This window comes from Bombina bombina, chromosome 1 (assembly GCF_027579735.1).
Source record: "Bombina bombina isolate aBomBom1 chromosome 1, aBomBom1.pri, whole genome shotgun sequence".
Classification (NCBI taxonomy): domain Eukaryota; kingdom Metazoa; phylum Chordata; class Amphibia; order Anura; family Bombinatoridae; genus Bombina; species Bombina bombina.
In genome coordinates this window covers 330,249,081-330,273,253 of record NC_069499.1, presented here as the reverse complement: position 1 = coordinate 330,273,253, position 24,173 = coordinate 330,249,081, and the positions used below count along the sequence as shown (strand labels likewise).

At 39.7% G+C, this 24,173-nt stretch overlaps 1 protein-coding gene across 3 annotated transcripts in view; it reads right to left on the bottom strand.

Moving 5' to 3' along the window:
* Nucleotides 1-381: 381 nt before the first annotated feature.
* The window catches only part of SMARCAL1 (SWI/SNF related, matrix associated, actin dependent regulator of chromatin, subfamily a like 1), a 440,164-nt gene continuing 416,372 nt past the window's right edge, over nucleotides 382-24,173 (bottom strand). For all 3 annotated transcript variants that reach the window (XM_053698110.1, XM_053698109.1, XM_053698111.1), the window contains exon 17: nucleotides 382-700. In XM_053698110.1, the coding sequence (XP_053554085.1) occupies nucleotides 503-700 (198 nt within the window). In that variant the 3' untranslated portion in view covers nucleotides 382-502. The remainder of the gene's footprint in view (nucleotides 701-24,173) is intronic.

Below are 24,173 nucleotides of genomic sequence, written 5' to 3'. Positions count from 1 at the left end.
CATTTATTAAAAATATGTACATATCCTACACTACTTGGAGCTAGCTAGTGATTGGTGGCTACACACATTTGTCTCTTGTCATTGGCTATCCAGATTTGCTGACTTTAACTTTAACCCCTTTGCAGAGGTTAAACACTGTTAAAGATTTACAAAGAAAGGGTAGGGGATCTTAAAACATTTTTGGAGTTTTTCTACCTATCCCAAGAAGGGAAGAGATTAATCCTCATTAGCATGTAAATATCTATGTCTCCAAGTAATGTGTCGAGAAATAAGATTTTATGCATATAAGAAACATTTAGAACTGAGAAACAGTCAAAATAATTCAGGAAGAAGATGCATAACAAATAATTAATCCAGAATAATGTCTATTGAACGCATAACACCATTTCAATAAGCAGTTATCTTTAATCTTTATACAATAATATAAACAAAATTACAAAATTTCTGATAATAAAACATATTCTCCCCCGCACTTTACAACATCCCTATAACTTTTTTCCTATTATGTAGAAAAAAAATCATCTATCTTCCTTTTTTTGCAGAGGTTTTCTGAGTAATCATTTGCGGTATCAGATGAAGGATATTCAAAGTCAACCTCCTCACAAGCCTCTAGAAGTAGGGCTTCATCTCCGTCTTCTGATGTTCCATCTTCTGAGAACGATCTCTGAAAAAGGTCATAGATAGTCTTCTGCTTTGGGTCCTAGAGCAAAGTGTACATTGACTATTAAATACATATTTATTAAATCATTTTAAAACACATGGTATCCCAGTTACAACAGAATTTAACCAACCAAATCACAGCATAGAACATAAAGATACATACATATTTGAGTTGCTAAAATATGAATCATCACTAGTGAGTATATTGCAAGGAACAAACTTCCCAGAAATGGTTAGACCTCTCTTTACCAGTTAAGTTCACTAAGAGGCAGCTATTTCTCTATACATTAGAACTGAATAGGCTGTATTGAACAGTAACATTGGAATTAGTGAAGCTGGAAAGGCTGTTTAAGGTGGCAACTAGAAAGGCAGCTTTTTTAATTTTTCTGGCAGCTCACTCTTTCCTGGAGGCTTTAGCTAACAAATAGCAAAATTTAAAACATACTGACAAAAGGACAACTATCTCTAATTATTTGTAATCATGAGACACTCAAAAGAGCATGGCTTCTAATGGTATTGTTAATATTAAAAAAACAGTATTTCTAATAATAAATCAAATTATCACACATTTGTATATATTGTCTTGTGCCTTTTTAAAGTAGGTAGAAAACCTCCCATCTTCGAGCCAATGGAAGAAGAATGTCCCTGAATATGACTATGGGAACACATCTAGCAATTAGCACACAAAGTGTGTCTGGTTAGACCTTCATATGCCTTTGACTATGAAGATTTATCCCCCCCCCCCCCCCCCCAGTAAGTAGAAATCCAGAAGCCATCCAGTTCTATATAGTGTTATATATCTTGCAATTGTAAGTAAGTACCAATTTATTCATATCAATTTTAAAGACACACCTGAATGAAGAACAAGATGAAATTGTTATTTCCTTAACCTCAAAATTGCACTTAAATAAAAAAAGAAAATTCTCTAATGTGATAGGACATTTTATTATTGTTCTATAGTTTGCATGTTAGTATGTGTCTGACCCCATGCCCCAAAGTGGTTAAATACAAAGATAGTTTCAGTGCAGCAATATGCTACTGGATGCTAGCTGAGCCCATCTGGTGAGCCAATGAAAAGGCATATCTGCATATTCACCAATCACCAGCTAGCTCACAGTAGTGCATTGTTGTTTCTGAGCCTACCTAGTTATGCTTTTTCATAAAAAAATTTAAACTGAATAAGTCTAAGTGAAATGTTGCTTAAAACTGCATGCTCTACTTGAAAAAAGAAAATACAAAGGAGGTGCCTCATAGGGTAAGTTTGATTTTTCTTTTTTCAGTAATTGATGTCCCAGGACCTATATCAGGAGCGCTGCCCTTTTATTTTATGAAGGTTTCCTACATTTGGACTCTTATTATTATTTGTTTCTAGTTCTCAGATTGTATACTTTCAAGAATTAATACAGTGTGAATTAAAAACCTTTGGGGGGGAAAAAGTTGTCCTAAACTGCTGATGAGATATCAGATAAAGGAGAAGAGAAATGGGAGCATTGCGCTTTGAAACTTGACTAGCAAAGGACAAAGACACAACCAAAATTGTAACTTCAAAGATATCTTGTGCATAGGTTCAAAAATGTATTTCCAAAATGTATTACCAGAATGGATCCTGGAACCAAAGGTCTTGAAACAAAAGTAATCACGCCAATAATCCTGGTCATGCTAGCAGGTCTGGATCTAAAACATGTATTGTCTGCCATGTTGTCTGAATAATTGCCTTCTGTTGTGCTTGATTGTTTCAGTTATTCGAGGAAGCAGAGCAACAGGAGAAAAAATATGCTAAGCTGATATTTAAAGAGCCAGAAAAACATTCTGGTCAAGAGGTCATTCTACTGAAAGAATATTCTGGCAGCTCTTAGGAAATGTTGGATGAGCTCTTGGTATATAAAATGTGAATGGCTGTAATCACCTTGAGCATAACCACAGGCTTCATAAATAACCACAACCTCTGTCTGTAAGAGGAATGCTATGATTCATGTTATCAAAATGAACAAACACATAATAGTGAAAGAACAGAGCGTTTTAAAGGGACACTAAACACTTAATATATTCCATGCACATCCCTGTAAATATGGGTGCTGCCATTATGGAACCTAGATAACACTGCAGGTATCTGAAGGAGAGTTGCTGCATTTATGCAAACAGGTCAGCACTGGAAGGTAGTGAAAGACAGATTACAACATGGCAGCACCCATGAGTATAGTGTTTAATGTCCCTTTAAGGCTTCAAAGCCAGAAATATGGCTTCAGAACATTTTTCAAAAGATATGACAAATGAGGAAATCATATCACTTGAGCTCTGAGACTATTCCATTTCATACCTTAAATAATCATGCTGCACTTCTGGTGATATCAGTTAAAATAGGCTGCGGGAGATTGCCTGAAGAAACTACAATACAATATACATAATTTAAGGAATCAACTCAAAAGGGTGAGTCAAATGTATCTTCAGGAAAAAAGTGCAGGGATATGCAGTTTCACTAAGGGCTAGATTATGAGTGGTGCGCTAACTGTTCCGTGCAAGAGAAAAGGGGTTTATTGCGGCTATTTGTGCATGTTGGAAGTAGCTTGTATATTACAAGTTGAAAGTAAATGTATTTGCATGAGCACAATTGAATTTAACGCGCTTTTGGATAGTGCAACTAAAAAGTTGCACAAAAAACATTAAAAATACATTAAAAGGGGGCGGGGCCAATACTTGAGGCTGAGTGGCCGTGGTTTATCGCGGCTCCTGCCTATTCAAGTGACACACTTTGTAAAAATTAACTAATTCCACTAAATATTAGACTGGATTAAACAGTATCACCCCAGGATACTAATCGGCCATCAAAAATCAGTAATCGGAAGTCCGTAGACATCACAGACAGCGTTAGCGGTGAGATCATATATATTCGGCCTGGTGGGATCCAGCAAGGAGGATTAGTGGATGCTTCAGAACAAGTACTCCACAGAGGCAATTATTCACCACAAACACCTTGGTAAACCCTCTATTTTACACACGATTAAGAGCAGTGATTACTTGGCAGCACACAAAACTCTTCAATTCTTGTAATCACAAGCTCTCTTTTAAACGTTAACTTTGTTATATAACAAACAATAGCTTTGAAGGTGCACATAGATGTGAGATTTGTGACGTGTGCGTGCTGTATTACTATCTAAGCTCTACATGAAATCAGCTTGCTGCCAAACAAAATGCAAGTCCTAGACCATTTGCTGATGGGCCTAATTGTTGTGACGCAGTGTAAAATCTCGCAAAACTTCTCAGCAAGTTACTAAAGGGCTGCTGCCATACGACTGAAGTTTGGATGTAGTTTACTCAACACCTATGCAATGGCTATGTTATTTTGAGGAACTTTAATGTGTTTCCAGGGATTTGTCTATGTCATGGTCTGGGAGGTATCTGCACTATAATGTGAAAAGTGGTTTAAACTTTAACGGTTAAGATCCAGGAGCGGTATAACTAGTAACCCAGATTGAAGTCTCCATAGGTTACTCCTCACAAATATTGGGTCATAATATTGAAGCAGTTTTAGAGAAATAACACATGAAAGGGCTAAACCAATCTGTAAAAGACTGTTTCAAAGCGCAATCGAAAAAGAAGATCCAGCAAGAAGCATCACAATCCCAGCAAGATATGGAGGAAGTGGATGAAGTGGCCATAACTACTGAAGGGTCACAACAGAGAAAAGATCATAAAGACCTAATTAAACAGATAAAGGCAGTCTTTAAGGAAGAGTTAAAGTCGGCGTTGGGAGATCTTAAAAAGGAAATCTTGGAGATTGGCAACAGAACGGCTAAATTGGAGGATAAATTAGAAGAAGTTCTGGGAGAAATACATCCTATACAGAATGAGTTACTACAACAACGAGAACACATTATACAATTGAAATCCCAAATGGGGGATTTAAAAAATAGATTGCGGAGGTGCAACTTGCGAATATGGAATTAGCCTGAAAAATATACAGATCTTAACTCTACTCTTATCAAACGTTTCCAAAAGCTATTACCTGAAATTGAACAATCCCTCTTTATGATGGACAGCAAACCGTCCAATCCTTCATCAGTTTGTGATGTAATTATAAAGTTTCATTACTACTCTACAAAAGAGCAACTTCTTCAAGCTGCAAGAAAAGTCCAACAATTAACTTTTGAGGGTAATAGTATTCAGATTTTTTTCGGATTTGTCTACTCTTACTCTAAAAATCGAAGAGAAATGAAGCCCTGATGAAAGCCGACCTGAAAAATCGATGAAACTTTCCGCTCAAGCTTTCTTTTCTGAATAACAATCTCTCTCTTACTCCTGTGCTACAGTGGAGGAGGAAAATAGATCTTGGAGAAATTACATATTTCAATGGAGGACATTGAAAAGCCATTACCTCAACGCTCCCCAAGAAAGCCTTTATCACGCTCCTGGACTCAGGTGGGCAGACCTAAAGGTTTTACATCTCAGGTACCCAGCACCACTGGTGCTAGGATAGAATCTCACTCCACATCAACTAAGGACTGAAATGGAGACTTTATGGTAACCTGTTGAACATTTTGGTTTTCATATTGCTGTATTTACCACTTGCTAAACTGCACTTGGGTGACATATCACATAGTGTAAGACTTGAAATTACTTATTTATATGCCAACATTGGCCCTCTACTTTATGCCATTGACAGATAGAGGGTTTGATATACTAAGGAATATTTCCTTGAGGTGTAGGACTGTAGTAGGAGGTTTATATTAGATTGAGAAGACATTAAACAACCCTTGATGTTTAGGCTGAGATAATATGATTAATATAGTTCAGTTATAGGAAGGAAGTTCGAAAGGAGAGATATATCTATTTATGTTTGTATCTGGAAAACAGAACACAAGCGCAACCCAGATTCAAAATAGCTTAACGGTTTATTAAAACAAACACACAGTGCATATGAATGCACACACAAGATGGAAGAAACAAATCGGCATGTAATAAATGTTTGCAGCCAGACTTCTGAAGGTCCAGAACAATCCCTCTGTACACCAGCTTGTCAAGTTAAAAGGCAGAACACCCAATTTAAAAACGAAGCATCCAAATGCTGGAACACCACAGACTCAACGCGTTTTCTCTGCCACCTTAGCAGATTTTTTCAAGAGATTTACAGAGTGTATGACAAGCTCTATGTCTAAACTGATTTAAAAACCCTGCACATTAACACACCCATTCCCTGATTGGGCTAAAGCATGTGACGTACCAACCAATTGGAAACGTCAAATTATTACCACACCCACTCTCTGGTTGGGCAAATACTGAATGGAGCACTGATGTAAAATTGCCTCCCATTCTGTCATAAACTCAACATCATCCAAATTGAATGCTGGAAATGTTTTAACCCTTGAGCCTCTTGGTATGATATCATGCAACACATAATGATCCAGTAAAATAAGGTCTTGCCATTCTTTAACTTCAGAAGTTAAGGCTTTTTCAAATTTCCTGAAAAAGGAATTAGGATCTTCCTTAGAATTAGTATCCTCTACCTCTAGAATGGCAAGACCTTATTTTACTAGATAATTATGTGTTGCATGATATCATACCAAGAGGCTTAAGGGTTAAAACATTTCCAGCATTCAATTTGAATTAATTTCAAAATTAATGATTATATCATTTTGAGAACCACTAAATTGGAAAAAGAAGTGATTCTAGCTAAAGCCTTAAAACTTAAGAGGGATATGGAGGACTATAAAACAAATAATGTGTATATTAAAAAGAATACAAATAGGGGCAACAATAATAATTATAAAAAAAATAAAAACAAAACCAACAACTATATAAAGGTGGCCAATAAAAATTACCATGTTGTTAATGATGAATCTTCATCCACTACAGAGGGGAATAATCATTCCTGGAGAGAAAGACAAATACAACAGGGGAATATAGAATCTAATATAGGATCTTACACTGCAGTTACCTCAAATAGATTTGCTCCCTTGTCCACAGAGTATGCTCAGACAAATTGGAGAAGGAAAGGTGCTAAGCCCAAGGAGACACATCAGGGGGAGAATAGACATAATTACAGACATCCCAATAGGAGATATAGAGACCAACAACAACCTAATTTTTTAGCCCCAGCCAGTGCCCTACAGGGGAGATCAAGGTGGGAACAGGATCAACAAAGGTGGGATTCACCATTAGAGAGCCCATGGGGGAACCAACATCAAAGAAACAAAAAAATACAATGGGAACAAAGTGAGGAGTCAGGGGAGGCAAAAGGATTAGACAGGCAGAGACCAAGATGGGGTTATCAGAGGTCAGCAAGAAAGACGTATATAATCTATCCAGCAAACAATTGAATGACAATTAATACTGTCTACTTAGCAAAGGGCTTAAGTTTGCCCCAAAGAAATTACCTTATAAATTTGAAACGTTTATTGATCTTCAGAAATATATTCGAAAGTTAACCCTCAAGAGATATTATATAAAAGATAGTGCTAGTAGACCACTTGAACCTCAGAGGAACACTTATTTGGAGTCTAACGATTATAATTTATTAAGACAGTTAAGGGAACTGGAAGAAGAATCAGACCTGGTAGCTATTCCTGTAGAGGATCTTTTAGATCTTAGTACACATGAAGAAAGCCCCAAATTCAATAGTAATATATAGTAATATAGAAATATAAAGAGGCCATCCTCTTTTTATCCTACACATGCACAAGGGGAGTATCTTCCTGTCTTTAATAAGTTGGTCATGGAGGAATTGAATAAATATTTTTTCACAAAGTGGATAAATTCACTATTAATAAATACAACGACAATCTCACCACCCGAGAAAGGACAGCCCTTAGGGACCTACAAAGGGACCTATCAATTGTTATAAGACAGGCGAAAAAGGGTGGTGACATTGTCGTTCAGGATAGGGTAGTTTATGTCCAGGAGACGAATAGGTTATTGGAAGATGTCACAACATATGTGAAGTTGCAAGAGGATCCTACTATTACATTTAATCAGGATCTGTTTGAACTGATCAGTACAGCGAAAGAGGAGGGCATTCTAACACGTGATGAATTTAATTATATATATTCCCCTTGCCCCAAAATCTCTATATTTTATCATCTCCCTAAATTACATAAAAACATAATTTATGCTTACCTGATAAATTTATTTCTCTTGTGATGTATCGAGTCCATGGATTCATCCATACTTGTGGGATATTCTCCTTCCCTACAGGAAGTGGCAAAGAGAGCACCCACAGCAGAGCTGTCTATATAGCTCCTCCCTTAGCTCCACCCCCCAGTCATTTGACAGAAGGCTAGGAAGAAAAAGGAGAAACTATAGGGCGCAGTGGTGACTGAAGTTTTTTTAAAAATATACTGCCCGTCTTAAATAAACAGGGCGGGCCGTGGACTCGATAAATCACAAGAGAAATACATTTATCAGGTAAGCATAAATTATGTTTTCTCTTGCAAGCTGTATCGAGTCCACGGAATCTTCCATACTTGTGGGATACCAATACCAAAGCTTTAGAACACGGATGAAGGGAGTGACAAGACAGGTACCTTAAACGAATCGAATTAAATTTTTTGTAAAATTTGGAAAAAGTATGAAGCGAAGACCAAGTTGCCGCCTTACAAATCTGTTCAACCGAAGCCTCATTTTTAAAAGCCCATGTGGAAGCCACAGCTCTAGTAGAATGAGCAGTAATTCTTTCAGGAGGCTGCTGGCCAGCAGTCTCATAGGCCAAACGGATGATGCTTTTCAGCCAAAAGGAAAGAGAGGTAGCCGTAGCCTTTTGACCTCTCCGTTTACCAGAATAAACAACAAACAATGAAGATGTTTGACGGAAATCTTTAGTTGCTTGTAAGTAGAACTTTAAAGCACGAACCACATCAAGATTGTGCAACAGACGTTCCTTCTTTGATGAAGGATTAGGACACAGTGAAGGAACAACAATCTCCTGATTGATATTCCTATTAGAAACAACCTTAGGAAGAAACCCAGGTTTGGTACGCAAAACCACCTTATCTGCATGGAAAACAAGGTAAGGTGAATCACACTGTAAAGCAGATAGCTCAGAAACTCTTCGAGCCGAAGAGATAGCTACTAAAAACAAAACTTTCCAAGATAGAAGCTTAATATCTATGGAATGCATAGGTTCAAACTGAACCCCTTAAAGAACTTTAAGAACTAAGTTTAGGCTCCATGGCGGAGCAACCGGTTTAAATACAGGCTTGATCCTGACCAAGGCCTGACTAAATGCTTGAACGTCTGGGACATCTGCCAGACTTTTGTGTAACAGAATAGACAAAGCAGATATATGTCCTTTTAGGGAACTAGCTGATAATCCCTTCTCCAATCCTTCTTGGAGAAAAGACAATATTCTAGGAATCCTAATCTTACTCCATGAGTAAGCTTTGGATTCACACCAATAGAGATATTTGCGCCAAATCTTATGATAGATCTTCCTGGTGACAGGCTTTCTAACCTGAATCAGGGTATCAATGACCGACTCAGAGAAACCACGCTTTGATAGAATCAGGCGTTCAATCTCCAAGCAGTAAGACGCAGAGAAATTAGATTTGGATGCATGAATGGACCTTGGATTAGAGGGTCCTGCCTCATTGGCAGAGTCCACGGTAGAACCGAGAACATGTCCGCTAGATCTGCATACCAAGTCCTGCTTGGCCACGCAGGTGCTATCAGAGTCACCAAAGCTCTCTCCTGCTTGATTCTGGCAACAAGACGTGGGAGGAGAGGAAACGGTGGAAATACATAGGCCAGATTGAAGGACCAAGGCACTGCTAGAGCATCTATCAGTACCGCCTGGGGATCCCGGGACCTGGACCCGTAACGAGAAAGTTTGGCATTCTGACGGGACGCCATCAGATCCAATTCTGGTGTGCCCCATAGCTGAGTCAGCTGGGCAAATACCTCCGGATGGAGTTCCCACTCCCCCGGATGAAAAGTCTGACGACTTAGGAAATCCGCCTCCCAGTTCTCTACTCCTGGGATATGGATTGCTGAGAGATGGCAAGAGTGATCCTCTGCCATCGGATTATTTTGGTTACCTCCATCATCACTCCTTGTTCCTCCTTGATGATTGATATAAGCTACAGTCGTGATGTTGTCCGCCTGAAACCTGATGAATTTGGCCGCAGCAAGCTGAGGCCACGCCTGAAGCGCATTGAATATCGTTCTCAGTTCTAGAATGTTTATCGGGAGGAGAGATTCCTCCCGAGACCATAAGCCCTGTGCTTTCAGGGAGTTACAGACTGCACCCCAGCCTAGCAGGCTGGCATCTGTCGTTACAATGAGCCACTCTGGCCTGCGGAAACACATTCCCTGAGACAGGTGGTCCTGAGACAACCACCAGAGAAGAGAATCTTTGGTCTCCTGGTCCAGATGCAGTTGAGGAGATAAATCTGCATAATCCCCATTCCACTGTCTGAGCATGCATAGTTGCAGTGGTCTGAGGTGCAGGTGGGCAAAAGGAACTATGTCCATTGCCGCTACCATGAGTCCGATTACCTCCATACACTGAGCCACTGATGGCCGAGGAATGGAATGAAGAGCTCGGCAAGTGGTTAAGAGTTTTGATTTTCTGACCTCCGTCAGAAATATTTTCATTTCTACTATCAGTCTATAAGAGTCTATCAGAGTCCCTAGGAAGGAAACTCTTGTTAGAGGGAAGAGAGAACTCTTTTTATGTTCACCTTCCACCCGTGAGATCTCAGAAAAGCCAACACGATGTCCGTGTGAGACTTGGCTATCTGGAAAGTCGACGCCTGAATTAAGATGTCATCTAGATAAGGCGCCACTGCTATGCCCCTCGGTCTTAGAACCGCCAGAAGGGACCCTAGCACCTTTGTGAAAATTCTGGGAGCCGTGGCCAACCCGAAGGGAAGGGCCACAAACTGGTAATGCCTGTCTAGAAAGGCGAATCTGAGGAATTGATGATGATCTCTGTGAATAAGGATGTGTAGATACGCATCCTTTAAGTCCATGGTAGTCATATATTGACCCTCCTGGATCAGAGGTAGAATAGTCCGAATAGTCTCCATCTTGAATGATGGTACTTTGAGGAATTTGTTTAGAATTTTGAGATCCAAGATTGGTCTGAAAGTTCCCTCTTTTTTGGGAACCACAAACAGGTTTGAGTAAAACCCTAGCCCTTGTTCTTCCTTTGGAACTGGGCTGATCACTCCCATGGTATGTAGGTCTTCTACACAGCGTAAGAACGCCTCTCTCTTTGTCTGGTTTACAGACAATCGAGAAATGTGAAATCTCCCCCTTGGAGGGAAGTCTTTGAAGTCCAGAAGATATCCCTGGGACACAATTTCTAAAGCCCAGGAATCGTGAACATCTCTTGCCCAAGCCTGAGCAAAGAGAGAGAGTCTGCCCCCTACTAGATCCGGTCCCGGATCGGGGGCTACCCCTTCATGCTGTCTTGGAGGCAGCTGCAGGCTTCTTGGCCTGTTTACCCTTGTTCCAAGCCTGGTTAGGTCTCCAGACTGACTTGGATTCGGCTTTGCAGCAGGGGAAGCTGTAGCGGGACCACCCTTGAATTTCCGAAAGGAACGAAAATTATTTTGTTTGGTCCTCATCTTATTTGTTCTATCCTGAGGGAGGGCATGGCCTTTCCCTCCAGTGATGTCTGAAATAATCTCTTTCAGTTCAGTCCCGAATAGGGTCTTTCCTTTGAAAGGGATGTTCAAAAGTTTAGATTTTGATGACACATCAGCAGACCAGGACTTAAGCCATAACGCCCTGCGTGCTAAAATGGCAAAACCTGAATTCTTTGCTGCTAATTTAGCCAGTTGGAATGCGGCATCTGTAATAAAAGAATTAGCCAACTTAAGGGCCTTAATTCTGTCCATAATCTCCTCTAACTGAGTTTCCATCTGAAGAGCCTCTTCTAGAGCCTCGAACCAGAAAGCAGCTGCAGTAGTTACAGGAACAATGCACGCAATAGGTTGGAGAAGAAAACCTTGATGAACAAAAATTTTCTTCAGGAGACCCTCTAATTTTTTATCCATAGGATCTTTGAAAGCACAACTGTCTTCGATAGGTATAGTTGTACGCTTAGACAGAGTAGAAATAGCTCCCTCCACCTTAGGAACTGTCTGCCACGAGTCCTGCATGGTGTCAGATATGGGAAACATTTTCTTAAAAACAGGAGGGGGAGTGAACGGAATACCTGGTCTATCCCACTCCTTAGCAATAATACTCACAATCCTCTTAGGGACTGGAAAAACATGAGTGTAAACAGGAGCCTCTAAGTATTTATCCATTTTACACAATTTTTCTGGGACCACTATAGGGTCACAATCATCTAGAGTCGCTAATACCTCCCTGAGCAATAAGTGGAGGTGTTCAAGCTTAAATTTAAAGGTCGTCATATCAGAATCTGTCTGAGGGAGCGTCTTTCCTGAATCAGAAATTTCTCCCTCAGATAACAAATCCCTTACCCCTACTTCAGAACATTGTGAGGGTATATCGGATACGGCTACTAAAGCGTCAGACGACTCAGCATTTGTTCTTAACCCAGAGCTGTTCCGCTTTCCTTGTAAACCAGGCAGTTTGGATAAAACCTCTGTGAGGGTTGTATTCATAACTGTGGCCATGTCTTGTAAAGTAAATGAATTTGACGCACTAGAGGTACTTAGCGTCACTTGTGCGGGCGTTACTGGTTGTGACACTTGGGGAGAGCTAGATGGCGAACCCTTATTTACTTCTGACTGAGAATCATCTATTTCTCTATTTTTAAGTGCTAAAATATGTTCTTTATAGTTTATAGACATATCAGTACAATTGGGACACATTCTAAGAGGGGGTTCCACAATGGCTTCTAAACACATTGAACAAGGATTTTCCTTGGTGTCAGACATGTTAAACAGGCTAGTAATGTAACAAGCAAGCTTGGAAAACACTTTAATCAAATCAAATAACACTTAGAAATAAAACGGCCTTTAAGAGAAAAAAAGCTGCACAAATTCTGCAAAACAGTGTAAAAAAGCAGTAAACTCAACAAAATATTTACAGTAGTATCATAAAGCCTTAGTAACTTTGCACAGCTATGCAAATAAACAATTAATCCCTTAATGGAAAAACCGGATTGAAAAAACATCAAAACCGGTAAAAAAAAAAACGTTCAGCACCTTGCCACCTGCCCTTAAGGAACGATTTGTGGGGGAAAAACCTTCTTATACAGCCCTCAAACACAGCAGGAACCTCTGGAGAAGCAGTTAGATGTCTCTGAGGAAAAGAAACTGCGCAACTGAGACGCGAAAATAGGCCTATCAGAAACACAACAGAGTGTTTCTTAAACTAGCCATGTGGGTTAAAAAACCCTAAAACAAGCCACAATGACCCCTTAAAGTCCCTCCAAAAAACGTTATATTTGCATCTTTTCTAAATAAACAAAAACGTTTTTTTCCTATCAGTGTCACCAGTAACTAATGAGCCCTTCATGCAAGCTGGGATTCCTACCAAGTGTCTGAATACAGCTTACCCTTCCCTCATGGGGATATTGCCAGCCTTTTCTAGAATTAACACAGTCTGTCTAGAAAAAATTAGACTGAACATACCTCAATGCAGTCTACCCTGCAAACCGTTCCCCCAACTGAAGTTTTCCTCTACTCTTCAGCCCTTGTGAGAACAGCAGTGGATCTTAGTTACAAATCATTCTCCTTGCAGAAATATTCATCCCTTTTCTGCCAGAGAGTAAATAGTACACACCGGTACCATTTGAAATAACAAACTTTTGCTTGAGAAATAAAAAACTAACATTTTTGTCACCACACTCACTCTGCCCTTCCTAGTACTTAGAGTAGGCAAAGAGAATGACTGGGGGGGTGGAGCTAAGGGAGGAGCTATATAGACAGCTCTGCTGTGGGTGCTCACATTGCCACTTCCTGTAGGGAAGGAGAATTTCCCACAAGTATGGATGAATCCGTGGACTCGATACATCTTACAAGAGAAAATAATATAAACCCACCCGGCAGACCTATTGTCTCTGGCATCAACTCTATTACTAGCAATGTATCAAGCTACATCGACTGGTTTCTACAACCTATCGTTAAAAATATCAAATCATACGTTAAGGATACTAGGAAAGTTATTTAGCTTTTTGAAGGTTTAGATTGGAAAGCTGAATTTAAATGGATAACCTGTGATGTAGCGGCACTATACACCAGCATCCCACATGAAGCTGCCAAAAGCGATCTTCCCCCCTCACATATTGAATTCATGGTAGATAGTATTCTCTTCATCTTAAACCACAATTATTTTAATTTGAATGATGTATTTTTCAAAACAAATACAGGGAACAGCGATGGGGACCACTATGGCCCCGTCCTATGCCAATAGGACTTCCTTATAAGCCTTATATGGCTTCCTTTGAAGATAGATATATATGGAATAACAATCCCTTTAAAGAGAATATAGTGGTATACCGACGGTACATCAACGATGTCATCTTAATTTGGAGAGGAGAAAGCTCTATAGCTGAAAGTGTCTAAAATACATTAATGATAATACATATATTCTGTCATTTACACATTGAGAGGGAACAGATAGATTATATAGACCTGACCCTCTTTCGCAATACAGATACGCATAAAGTGGCAGTAAAAAACTATAGAAAGCCTACTGATAGTAACAGCTTCCTCAATGCTAAAAGTAGCCATCTGCATAGCTGGAAGTCTAACATTCCCTATGGGCAGTTCCAGCGGATTTGGAGGAACTGCATTTTAGACAGAGATTGTAATAATGAGGCAGATATTTTGGAGAGGAAATTCTTACAAAAGGGGCTTGATCAGGAGTTGGTCAGGACAGCTAGAGAGAGAACTGAGGATACTGCAAGAGAAGGTTTGTTACAGACCCAAAATAGAACTAAGATAAATGATAAGATAAATAAGCATTGCAATGTTCTTAAATTGGATCTCATTTTGAGTAAATAACTTACAGAAGGATCTAGTGTGGTGTTTAAAAGAAATCAAAATCTTAAAAATATATTAGCACCATCAAAATTAAAGTCTAAAGACACACAACTAGGACCTAGGGTCGAACAGAATGGTACTCTACCAGGATGGCTATGCCTTAACAATGGTCTATATAAGTGTAGGAGATTAAATTGTTGTTTATGCCACCTAATACGATCTAGAGACAAGTTTAATAACTGGGATGGGTCCCAAATTTTTGAGACTAAGACCTGTTTAACTTGTAATACTAAATTTGCAGTATATTTGCTTAGTTGTGGTTGTAATTTAATCTATATTGGCAGAACCAAAAGGAAAATAAAGAAACCAGTGACGTGCACTCATAGGAGGCAGGTAAGGCACTGCCACACCTGCCATTTGGAGCAGCTTGAAATTAAAAATAAAATTTTATTAAAAAAATAAAAATAAATGTAGCAATAGGATTTGTTAAATTAGCTTTTATATTAATCAAAAGGAAGTGCATGTTTACATTGCAGTCATACATATACATTTATATCGTTAACCGATCTGCTGCACCACCCGGTGGTGATTTGTAGCTGCATCACGGCTGAAAAACCTATTATAGAGGCATCTCTAATGAGGCCTCTTATTTTGCTGTGAGCCAATCAACCCTGGTCATTTATGTTCTCCTGGCGATTGACAGCACCAGGAGAACATACTGACTGGAGTTGTTTGACTCCCTGCTGCGCATGCGCAAAGCGAGGACCACTGTCTGGAGGAATAGAGTGAGACACTGAGACTGCTGTGGTGACACTCCTGTTGGGACTCCTGACCTGAGAAGCCCTAACCTGGAAGCCTCTTTAAATTTAAGAGACAGAGGTGGAGGACATCTTCTAGACAAGACATCAGAGGACATCATCAGCTGCTGCCCTGGCCCCTGCCTGAGGAAAGGACTGTAACCGTTACACTACATACCGGTAGGTAGGGGGTAAAATATAAAACAGTCTTAGTAGTGTACTGACTGACTCTGTCTCTGACTTGTGTGACTGTGTGTGAACTGTGAAGTGAACAGTCTTGAAGGCAAGGGGACAGGTAATACTGGAATTTGGATGGAACTGTTACTGGTGCCGGTATAGCAAATACATAACCGTTAGGAGTATGACAGATCACATCCGGTCCGGTTATGCAGCGTGGCACTGACAGGCAGTGGGGACTGGGGAACTGGGGGAGATTGCTTTTTTATTGAGGTGAGCCGGTGTGTGTTGGATCATGGAGGGGATCAGATCATCAGACTGCCATCACACCTCATAACCGTAACGTTATGTTATCCAGACCGGTATCCTTGCCAATTGCCTATTGCATTGAGCAGCCACCACAACCATCGATGATTGAGAACAGGATGATTAGCATGGCTCTCCTCCTCAGGGCTCAGAGCAGACATGACCTCACCTTGTGGGCAAAGAGTCTGTCATGTCTGAGAGCCATTGCTAATCATCCTGATCACATATATGGTGGTGGTGGCTGCTCTACTATGCAATAGGCAAGGCTTATACCGGATAACATAACGTTATGAGGTGATGGCAGTCCAGGCTGTAGCACTGACAGACTAATGCATTAGAAGTTGGCCTGTTTAATAGGAAATATTAATTTTTTTAAATGGTGTATCACTGCAATTCCTCCAAAATAAATGTATAATAAACTTATAAATTTTGTCTTCCCAAAAAATCTTTTTAAATCAGATTTTTTGTGAGTGTGACATATCAGCCAGAAAAAAGCAAATAATATTGTGTAATTAGTGACCAGGGTTTTTGTAACCTGCATGCATGTGTTAAGGCTAAGCCTAGAATGTTAATTTGTTTTGTCTTTAGCATCAAATTCAATCTTACTGCCTAAAACGTGTGCTGCTAGGCTAGTGCTAACAAAATATACTGAACCCAAAATATACTGAACCCAATTTTTTTCTTTCGTGATTCAGATAGAGCATGCAATTTTAAGCAACTCTAATTTACTCCTATTATCAATTTTTCTTCATTCTATTTCTATCTTTATTTGGAAAATAAGGCATATAAACTTTTTTTTGGTTCAGTACTCTGGATAGCACTTTTTTTATTGGTGGATGAATTTATCCACCAATCAGCAAGGACAACCCAGGTATTTCACCAAAAATGGTCCAGCATCTAAACTAACATTCTTGCATTTCAAATAAAGATACCAAGAGAATTAAGAAAATTTTATAATAGGAGTAAATTAGAAAGTTGCTTAAAATGTCATGCTCTATCTGAATCACAAAAGAAAAAAAATTGGGTTCAGTGTCCCTTTAAGGTTAGTTTAACCCCTTAACGACCGACGACGTATGCCATACGTCCTCAAAAAAAAAAGCACTTAACGACCGAGGACGTATGGCATACGTCCTCGGTTAAACAGAGTACTGGAAGCGATCGAAATCGCTTCCAGCTGCTCTAACAGTATTGCAGGCTTGCCTTGATGTCTAGGCATCCTGCAATACTGTTCCGAGTGCCGGGACCGGATTGATCACTCCCCCACGAGTGATCACTTCCGGTTTTGCTCCACGTGGAGCCCGGCAGTGTTTCAGAGCATCGGAAGCGATCGGACACGCTTCCGATGCTCTGCTTGTGTGCTAAGTGCCTCGGTGGGTCGAGGCACTTAGTTAGTTATAAAATAATAAATAAAATAAAAAAAAAAAAAACGGATAAAAAAAAAAAAGCCCAAATAGCCCCCCCTCCCCCTTCACTAGGCATCCAAGATGGCGATGCCCAGTGCATCATGGGGCCTCTGGGGGTGTCCCTAGCCTGCATCATCATAGGGGCAAGCTAGGATTCACACAATCTGAGCCTCCCACCCAAAAAAAAAATAATAATAATAAAATACCCCATTTGTCTGATCATGTCAATATTTGTAAATATTGACTATGATCAGTGTGGATCTCCCTCCCTCTCCTCACTTGCCATTTTGTTGGAGAGAGAGACCTGTATTTAGCAGAGAGAGAGATTTATTTCTTTTATTTGTTAAAAAATATAGAACCAAAGGCTCTTTTCAGAGCCATTAACCCCTAGCTTGCCAGTGATCACTATAAATCACTGGCAGTAGCATATGTGCACTTTTTTTTTGCTGCATTTTGCTGTCTGTGCATTTTTTTAGGGGTTAATTTTGTTGTTGTAATTTTTTAAAAACCCAAAGGCTCTTTTCAGAAACATTTAGTTAATTTAATTTAATTTTCAGAGCCATTAACCCCTAGCTTGCCAGTGATCGCTATAAATCACTGGCAGTTGCATAGCTGTACTTTTTTGCTTTCTGTGCATTTTTTTAGGGGTTAATTTTGTTGTTGTAATTTTTTAAAAACCCAAAGGCTCTTTTCAGAAACATTTAGTTAATTTAATTTAATTTTCAGAGCCATTAACCCCTAGCTTGCCAGTGATCGCTATAAATCACTGGCAGTTGCATAGCTGTACTTTTTTGCTGTCTGTGCATTTTTTTAGGGGTTCATTTTGTTGTAATTTTTTAAAAACCCAAAGGCTCTTTTCAGAAACATTTAGTTAATTTAATTTTCAGAGCCATTAACCCCTAGCTTGCCAGTGATCGCTATAAATCACTGGCAGTTGATAGCTGTACTTTTTTGCTGTCTGTGCATTTTTTTAGGGGTTAATTTTGTTGTTGTAATTTTTTAAAAATCCAAAGGCTCTTTTCAGAACCATTTAGTTAATATAATTTAATTTTCAGAGCCATTAACCCCTAGCTTGCCAGTGATCGCTATAACTCACTGGCAGTAGCATAGCTGTACTTTTTTGCTAGTTAATTTAGTTAATTAATTTAGTTAATTAATTTAATTTTTTTTAGTAATTGTTTTCTGTGACAGATACAAAAATGTCACAGAAAAGATATAGTGCTGAGGAAGCGTATGCCATCCTTGCGTCAGAGTCAGATGCCTCTATGTCTGACTCAGACCCCAATTTTGACCCTGCCATGTGCTCAGATACATCACTAGATGCAGTCTCAACTGATAGTGATGTATCTGTGGCTGCTAGCCCCCCTGCCAGAAGGAGGCGTGTTGCTGCCATTGCTGCTGAAGAGTGGGTAATGCCTCATCTCCAGAGGCCAGATATCCCACCCTTCACAGCAAATGCTGGCATAAATATAGATGTGGCAGGTTTTAGCCCCCAGCAGTTTCTGGAAGTGTTTCTGGGCGATGATATATTGGGGAACATTGTCGCCCAAACTAATTTATATGCCCATCAGTTCCGTGCTGCAAAGCCTGGAACATATTTGGCAAAGTAGCAATGGGCCCCCATCAATGTGCCAGAATTCAAAAAATTCTGGGCATTGACTATGCTGATGGGCATCATAAAGAAACCCTCCATTCGCTCCTACTGGAGTAGTAGCCCCATCTGCTCTACCCCCATTTTCTCCCAGACTATGTCGAGGAAGAGGTATGAAATGATTCTGCATTTCATGCACTTCAGCGACAACAGCCTGTGCCCCCCTAGGGAGCATCCCCAATTTGACAGGCTGTATAAAATCCACCCCCTGATAACCCACTTTTCTGCCAGATTTGCAGAGGCTTATACACCTGGAAGGAATATATGCGTTGATGAATCCCTAATGAAGTATAAGGGAAGGCTGGGATTCAAGCAGTATATTCCTTCCAAACACTCCAGATATGGGGTAAAGGTGTATAAGCTCTGTGACAGCGAGACTGGGTATACTCAGGCCTTCCGGGTGTATGAGGGAAAGGATAGCCACCTTGACCCTCCAGGTTGCCCAGAACATATGGGAACCACTGGCAAGATTGTCTGGGACCTGATATTACCCCTAATGAACAAAGGGTATCACTTGTACTTAGACAATTTTTATACAAGTGTCCTTTTGTTCAAGCTACTGTATTGCTTTGATACAGTAGCTTGCGGTACAATTAAAAAGAACCGCGCAGGTTTCCCAGGACAACTTGTACGCACCCGGCTACGAAGGGGGGAGACCTCAGCTCTGCGCCAAGAGGAGCTGTTGGCACTTAAGTATAGAGATAAGAAGGATGTATACCGTCTTACCACCATCCACACAGAGAGGACGGTGGCGGTTTCTGTACGTGGCAGAGCTGAGATCATAAGGAAGCCAGTGTGCATCAAGTCTTATAACCGGCATATGGGTGGGGTTGATCTGGCTGATCAGCTGCTGCAGCCCTACCTAATTATGCGGAAGACAAGGGCCTGGTACAAAAAGGTTGCAATTTACCTAATGCAGATTGCAACCCACAACGCTTTTTTGTTGTTCAAAAAAGCAAACCCCAGAGTTAAAAATACTTTTTTACAGTTTCAGCTCCAGATTATTACGGGGATTTTGCACCCCGGGCGGTGATGGGAGAGAGCAGAGTTGGGGCTACCCATTTTATTTTTAAAATCCCCCCTACTGCCGCAAAGCAGAAACCACAAAAAAAATGCAGAGTCTGTACCAAGAGGGGGAAGAGAAGGGACACCATATATCACTGTCCTGATTGCCCTGGACAGCCTGCACTCTGCATTGGGGACTGCTTCAAGCGGTACCATACAATGGTCAATTTTTAAAAAAATAAATACATTTGCTGTTATATATATATATTTTTTTTTTGGTTATGTTTACTGTTAGATGTTTTTTTGTTTTTTTTACTTTTACTGTGCCAGATTTTTACATTTCACTACTCTATTTTTTTCTAAAATTGGGCCTGTTTTTTTTTAACCAAAACCCCTGTCAAACCTATGCATGGGGGACATAGGTGTTCTCAGGGTGCCTTGCAGAAAACAACCTGAAGTATGTTTTTGTAATAACTTACAACAGTCTCTCCTAAATCATAGTCAAAAAGCAATGTGTCTGTAAAAATGAAAATTGAAAAAACATAATTTATGTAAGAACTTACCTGATAAATTCATTTCTTTCATATTAGCAAGAGTCCATGAGCTAGTGACGTATGGGATATACATTCCTACCAGGAGGGGCAAAGTTTCCCAAACCTCAAAATGCCTATAAATACACCCCTCACCACACCCACAAATCAGTTTAACGAATAGCCAAGAAGTGGGGTGATAAGAAAAAAGTGTGAAAGCATAAAAAACAAAGAATTGGAATAATTGTGCTTTATACAAAAAAATCATAACCACCACAAAAAAGGGTGGGCCTCATGGACTCTTGCTAATATGAAAGAAATGAATTTATCAGGTAAGTTCTTACATAAATTATGTTTTCTTTCATGTAATTAGCAAGAGTCCATGAGCTAGTGACGTATGGGATAATGACTACCCAAGATGTGGATCTTCCACGCAAGAGTCACTAGAGAGGGAGGGATAAAATAAAGACAGCCAATTCCGCTGAAAAATAATCCACACCCAAAATAAAGTTTAAATCTTATAATGAAAAAAAACTGATATTATAAGCAGAAGAATCAAACTGAAACAGCTGCCTGAAGTACTTTTCTACCAAAAACTGCTTCAGAAGAAGAATACACATCAAAATGGTAGAATTTAGTAAAAGTATGCAAAGAAGACCAAGTTGCTGCTTTGCAAATCTGATCAATCGAAGCTTCATTCCTAAACGCCCAGGAAGTAGAAACTGACCTAGTAGAATGAGCTGTAATCCTTTGAGGCGGAGATTTACCCGACTCGATATAAGCATGATGAATTAAAGATTTCAACCAAGATGCCAAAGAAATGGCAGAGGCCTTCTGACCTTTCCTAGAACCGGAAAAGATAACAAATAGACTAGAAGTCTTTCGGAAATTCTTAGTAGCTTCAACATAATATTTCAAAGCTCTAACTACATCCAAAGAATGCAATGATCTCTCCTTAGAATTCTTAGGATTAGGACATAATGAAGGAACCACAATTTCTCTACTAATGTTGTTAGAACTCACAACCTTAGGTAAAAATTTAAAAGAAGTTCGCAACACCGCCTTATCCTGATGAAAAATCAGAAAAGGAGACTCACAAGAAAGAGCAGACAATTCAGAAACTCTTCTAGCAGAAGAGATGGCCAAAAGAAACAAAACTTTCCAAGAAAGTAATTTAATGTCCAGTGAATGCATAGGTTCAAACGGAGGAGCTTGAAGAGCCCCCAGAACCAAATTCAAACTCCAAGGAGGAGAAATTGACTTAATAACAGGTTTTATACGAACCAAAGCTTGTACAAAACAATGAATATCAGGAAGAATAGCAATCCTTCTGTGAAAAAGAACAGAAAGAGCAGAGATTTGTCCTTTCAAGGAACTTGCAGACAAACCTTTATCCAAACCATCCTGAAGAAACTGTAAAATGCTCGGAATTCTAAAAGAATGCCAGGAAAAATGATGAGAAACACACCAAGAAATGTAAGTCTTCCAGACTCGATAATATATCTTCCTAGATTTACGAGCCTGTAACATAGTATTAATCACAGAGTCAGAGAAACCTCTTTGACTAAGAATCAAGCGTCCAATCTCCATACCTTTAAATTTAAGGATTTGAGATCCTGATGGTAAAAAGGACCTTGTGACAGAAGGTCTGGTCTTAACGGAAGAGTCCACGGTTGGCAAGAAGCCATCCGGACAAAATCCGCATACCAAAACCTGTGAGGCCATGCTGGAGCCACCAGCAGAACAAACGAGCATTCCTTCAGAATCTTGGAGATTACTCTAGGAAGAAGAACTAGAGGCGGAAAGATATAGGCAGGATGATACTTCCAAGGAAGTGACAATGCATCCACTGCTTCCGCCTGAGGATCCCTGGATCTGGACAGATACCTGGGAAGTTTCTTGTTTAGATGAGAAGCCATCAGATCTATTTCTGGAAGTTCCCACATTTGAACAATCTGAAGAAATACCTCTGGGTGAAGAGACCATACGCCCGGATGTAACGTTTGGCGACTGAGATAATCCGCCTCCCAATTGTCTATACCTGGGATATGAACCGCAGAGATTAGACAGGAGCTGGATTCCGCCCATACCAGTATTCGAGATACTTCTTTCATAGCCAGAGGACTGTGAGTCCCTCCTTGATGATTGATATATGCCACAGTTGTGACATTGTCTGTCTGAAAACAAATGAACGATTCTCTCTTTAGAAGAGGCCATGACTGAAGAGCTCTGAAAATTGCACGGAGTTCCAAAATATTGATTGGTAATCTCACCTCCTGAGATTTCCCAAACCCCTTGTGCTGTCAGAAACCCCCATACAGCTCCCCAACCTGTCAGACTTGCATCTGTTGAGATCACAGTCCAGGTTGGAAGAAAAAAAGAAGCCCCCTAAACTAAACGATGGTGGTCTGTACCACGTCAGAGAGTGTCGAACAATCGGTTTTAAAGATATTAAATGAGATATCTTTGTATAATCCCGGCACCACTGGTTCAGCATACAGAGGTGAAGAGGTCGCATGTGAAAATGAGCAAAGGGGAACACGTCCAATGCAGCAGTCATAAGAACCTAGAATTTCCATGCATAAGGCTACCGAAGGGAATGATTGAGACTGAAAGTTTCGATAAGCTGAAACCAATTTCAGACGTCTCTTGTCCAACAGAGACAGAGTCATGGACACTGAATCTATCCGGAAATCTAAAAAAGGTTACTCTTGTCTGAGGAATCAACAAACTTTTTGGTTAATTGATCCTCCAACCATGTTCTTGAAGAAACAACACTCATAAAAAGCTGGAAAGGATCTTTCCATTGAAAATGAGCAAAGGGAATTAAATCCAATGCTGTTAAAACTTCTATGCATATATAGCAACTGAAGGAAATAATAGAGACTAAAGGTACCGACAGACGGAACCCAATACAAATTGTCCCTTGTCTGATAGAGACAAAGACAGTGACATAAACCATCTGGAAACCTAAAAAAGGTGACCCTTGTGTGAGGAATCAAGAGCTTTTGAAAAAAAGATCCTCTAACTATGTCCTGAAGAGCAAGTGAAACATATGAGATTCCGCATCCTCAGGAAATAATCTGAATGAAAACAGAAAAATGAAAAATATGCATTTATTGTATCTAATGAAAACAAATAATGCTATCAATGACCATAAAAAGGCAGAATAGTTTGAATAAAACTCCAAAACCCAGTTCCTAGAAAAGGAACTGGAAGAAATACCCCAGAAGATTCCAGGTCTGAGCAGCGCTTGAACCCCATGGGTGCCCAGCCATGCTTCAACAGTATCCAAAATATATAGGACAGAAACACACTTAAGAAAGTGTTAGCCTTACTGGAATAAAATCAAAGAAATTTGGACAAAATAGAACCAAATAAATTTCAAATAAGTCTTAACCTGCCCCTTACCAGCCAAGCTGGAATACGGCACGTACATCGCAATATTAGGAAGCTGATTTCGAACCCCAATTATAAACATGTTACTTGGGAAAGAACTCAGGAATTCGTTCCTTAATAAGAACAACCAAACTAGTATAAGCTTAAAGTTTTAGTCTTAGAACTCAATCTTGAAGCCCATAGTAACAGTTAAGAATTGAATCCAATTATAAAACAAATAATTGATTATCTTAGAACAAAAGAAATATGGATTTTCTTTTTTTTTTTTTAAAAATCACAAAATTCTTCTAGCTAAAATAGCTAAAGACATAGATTAACCCTCATTTGCGAATATATTCAATAAAATG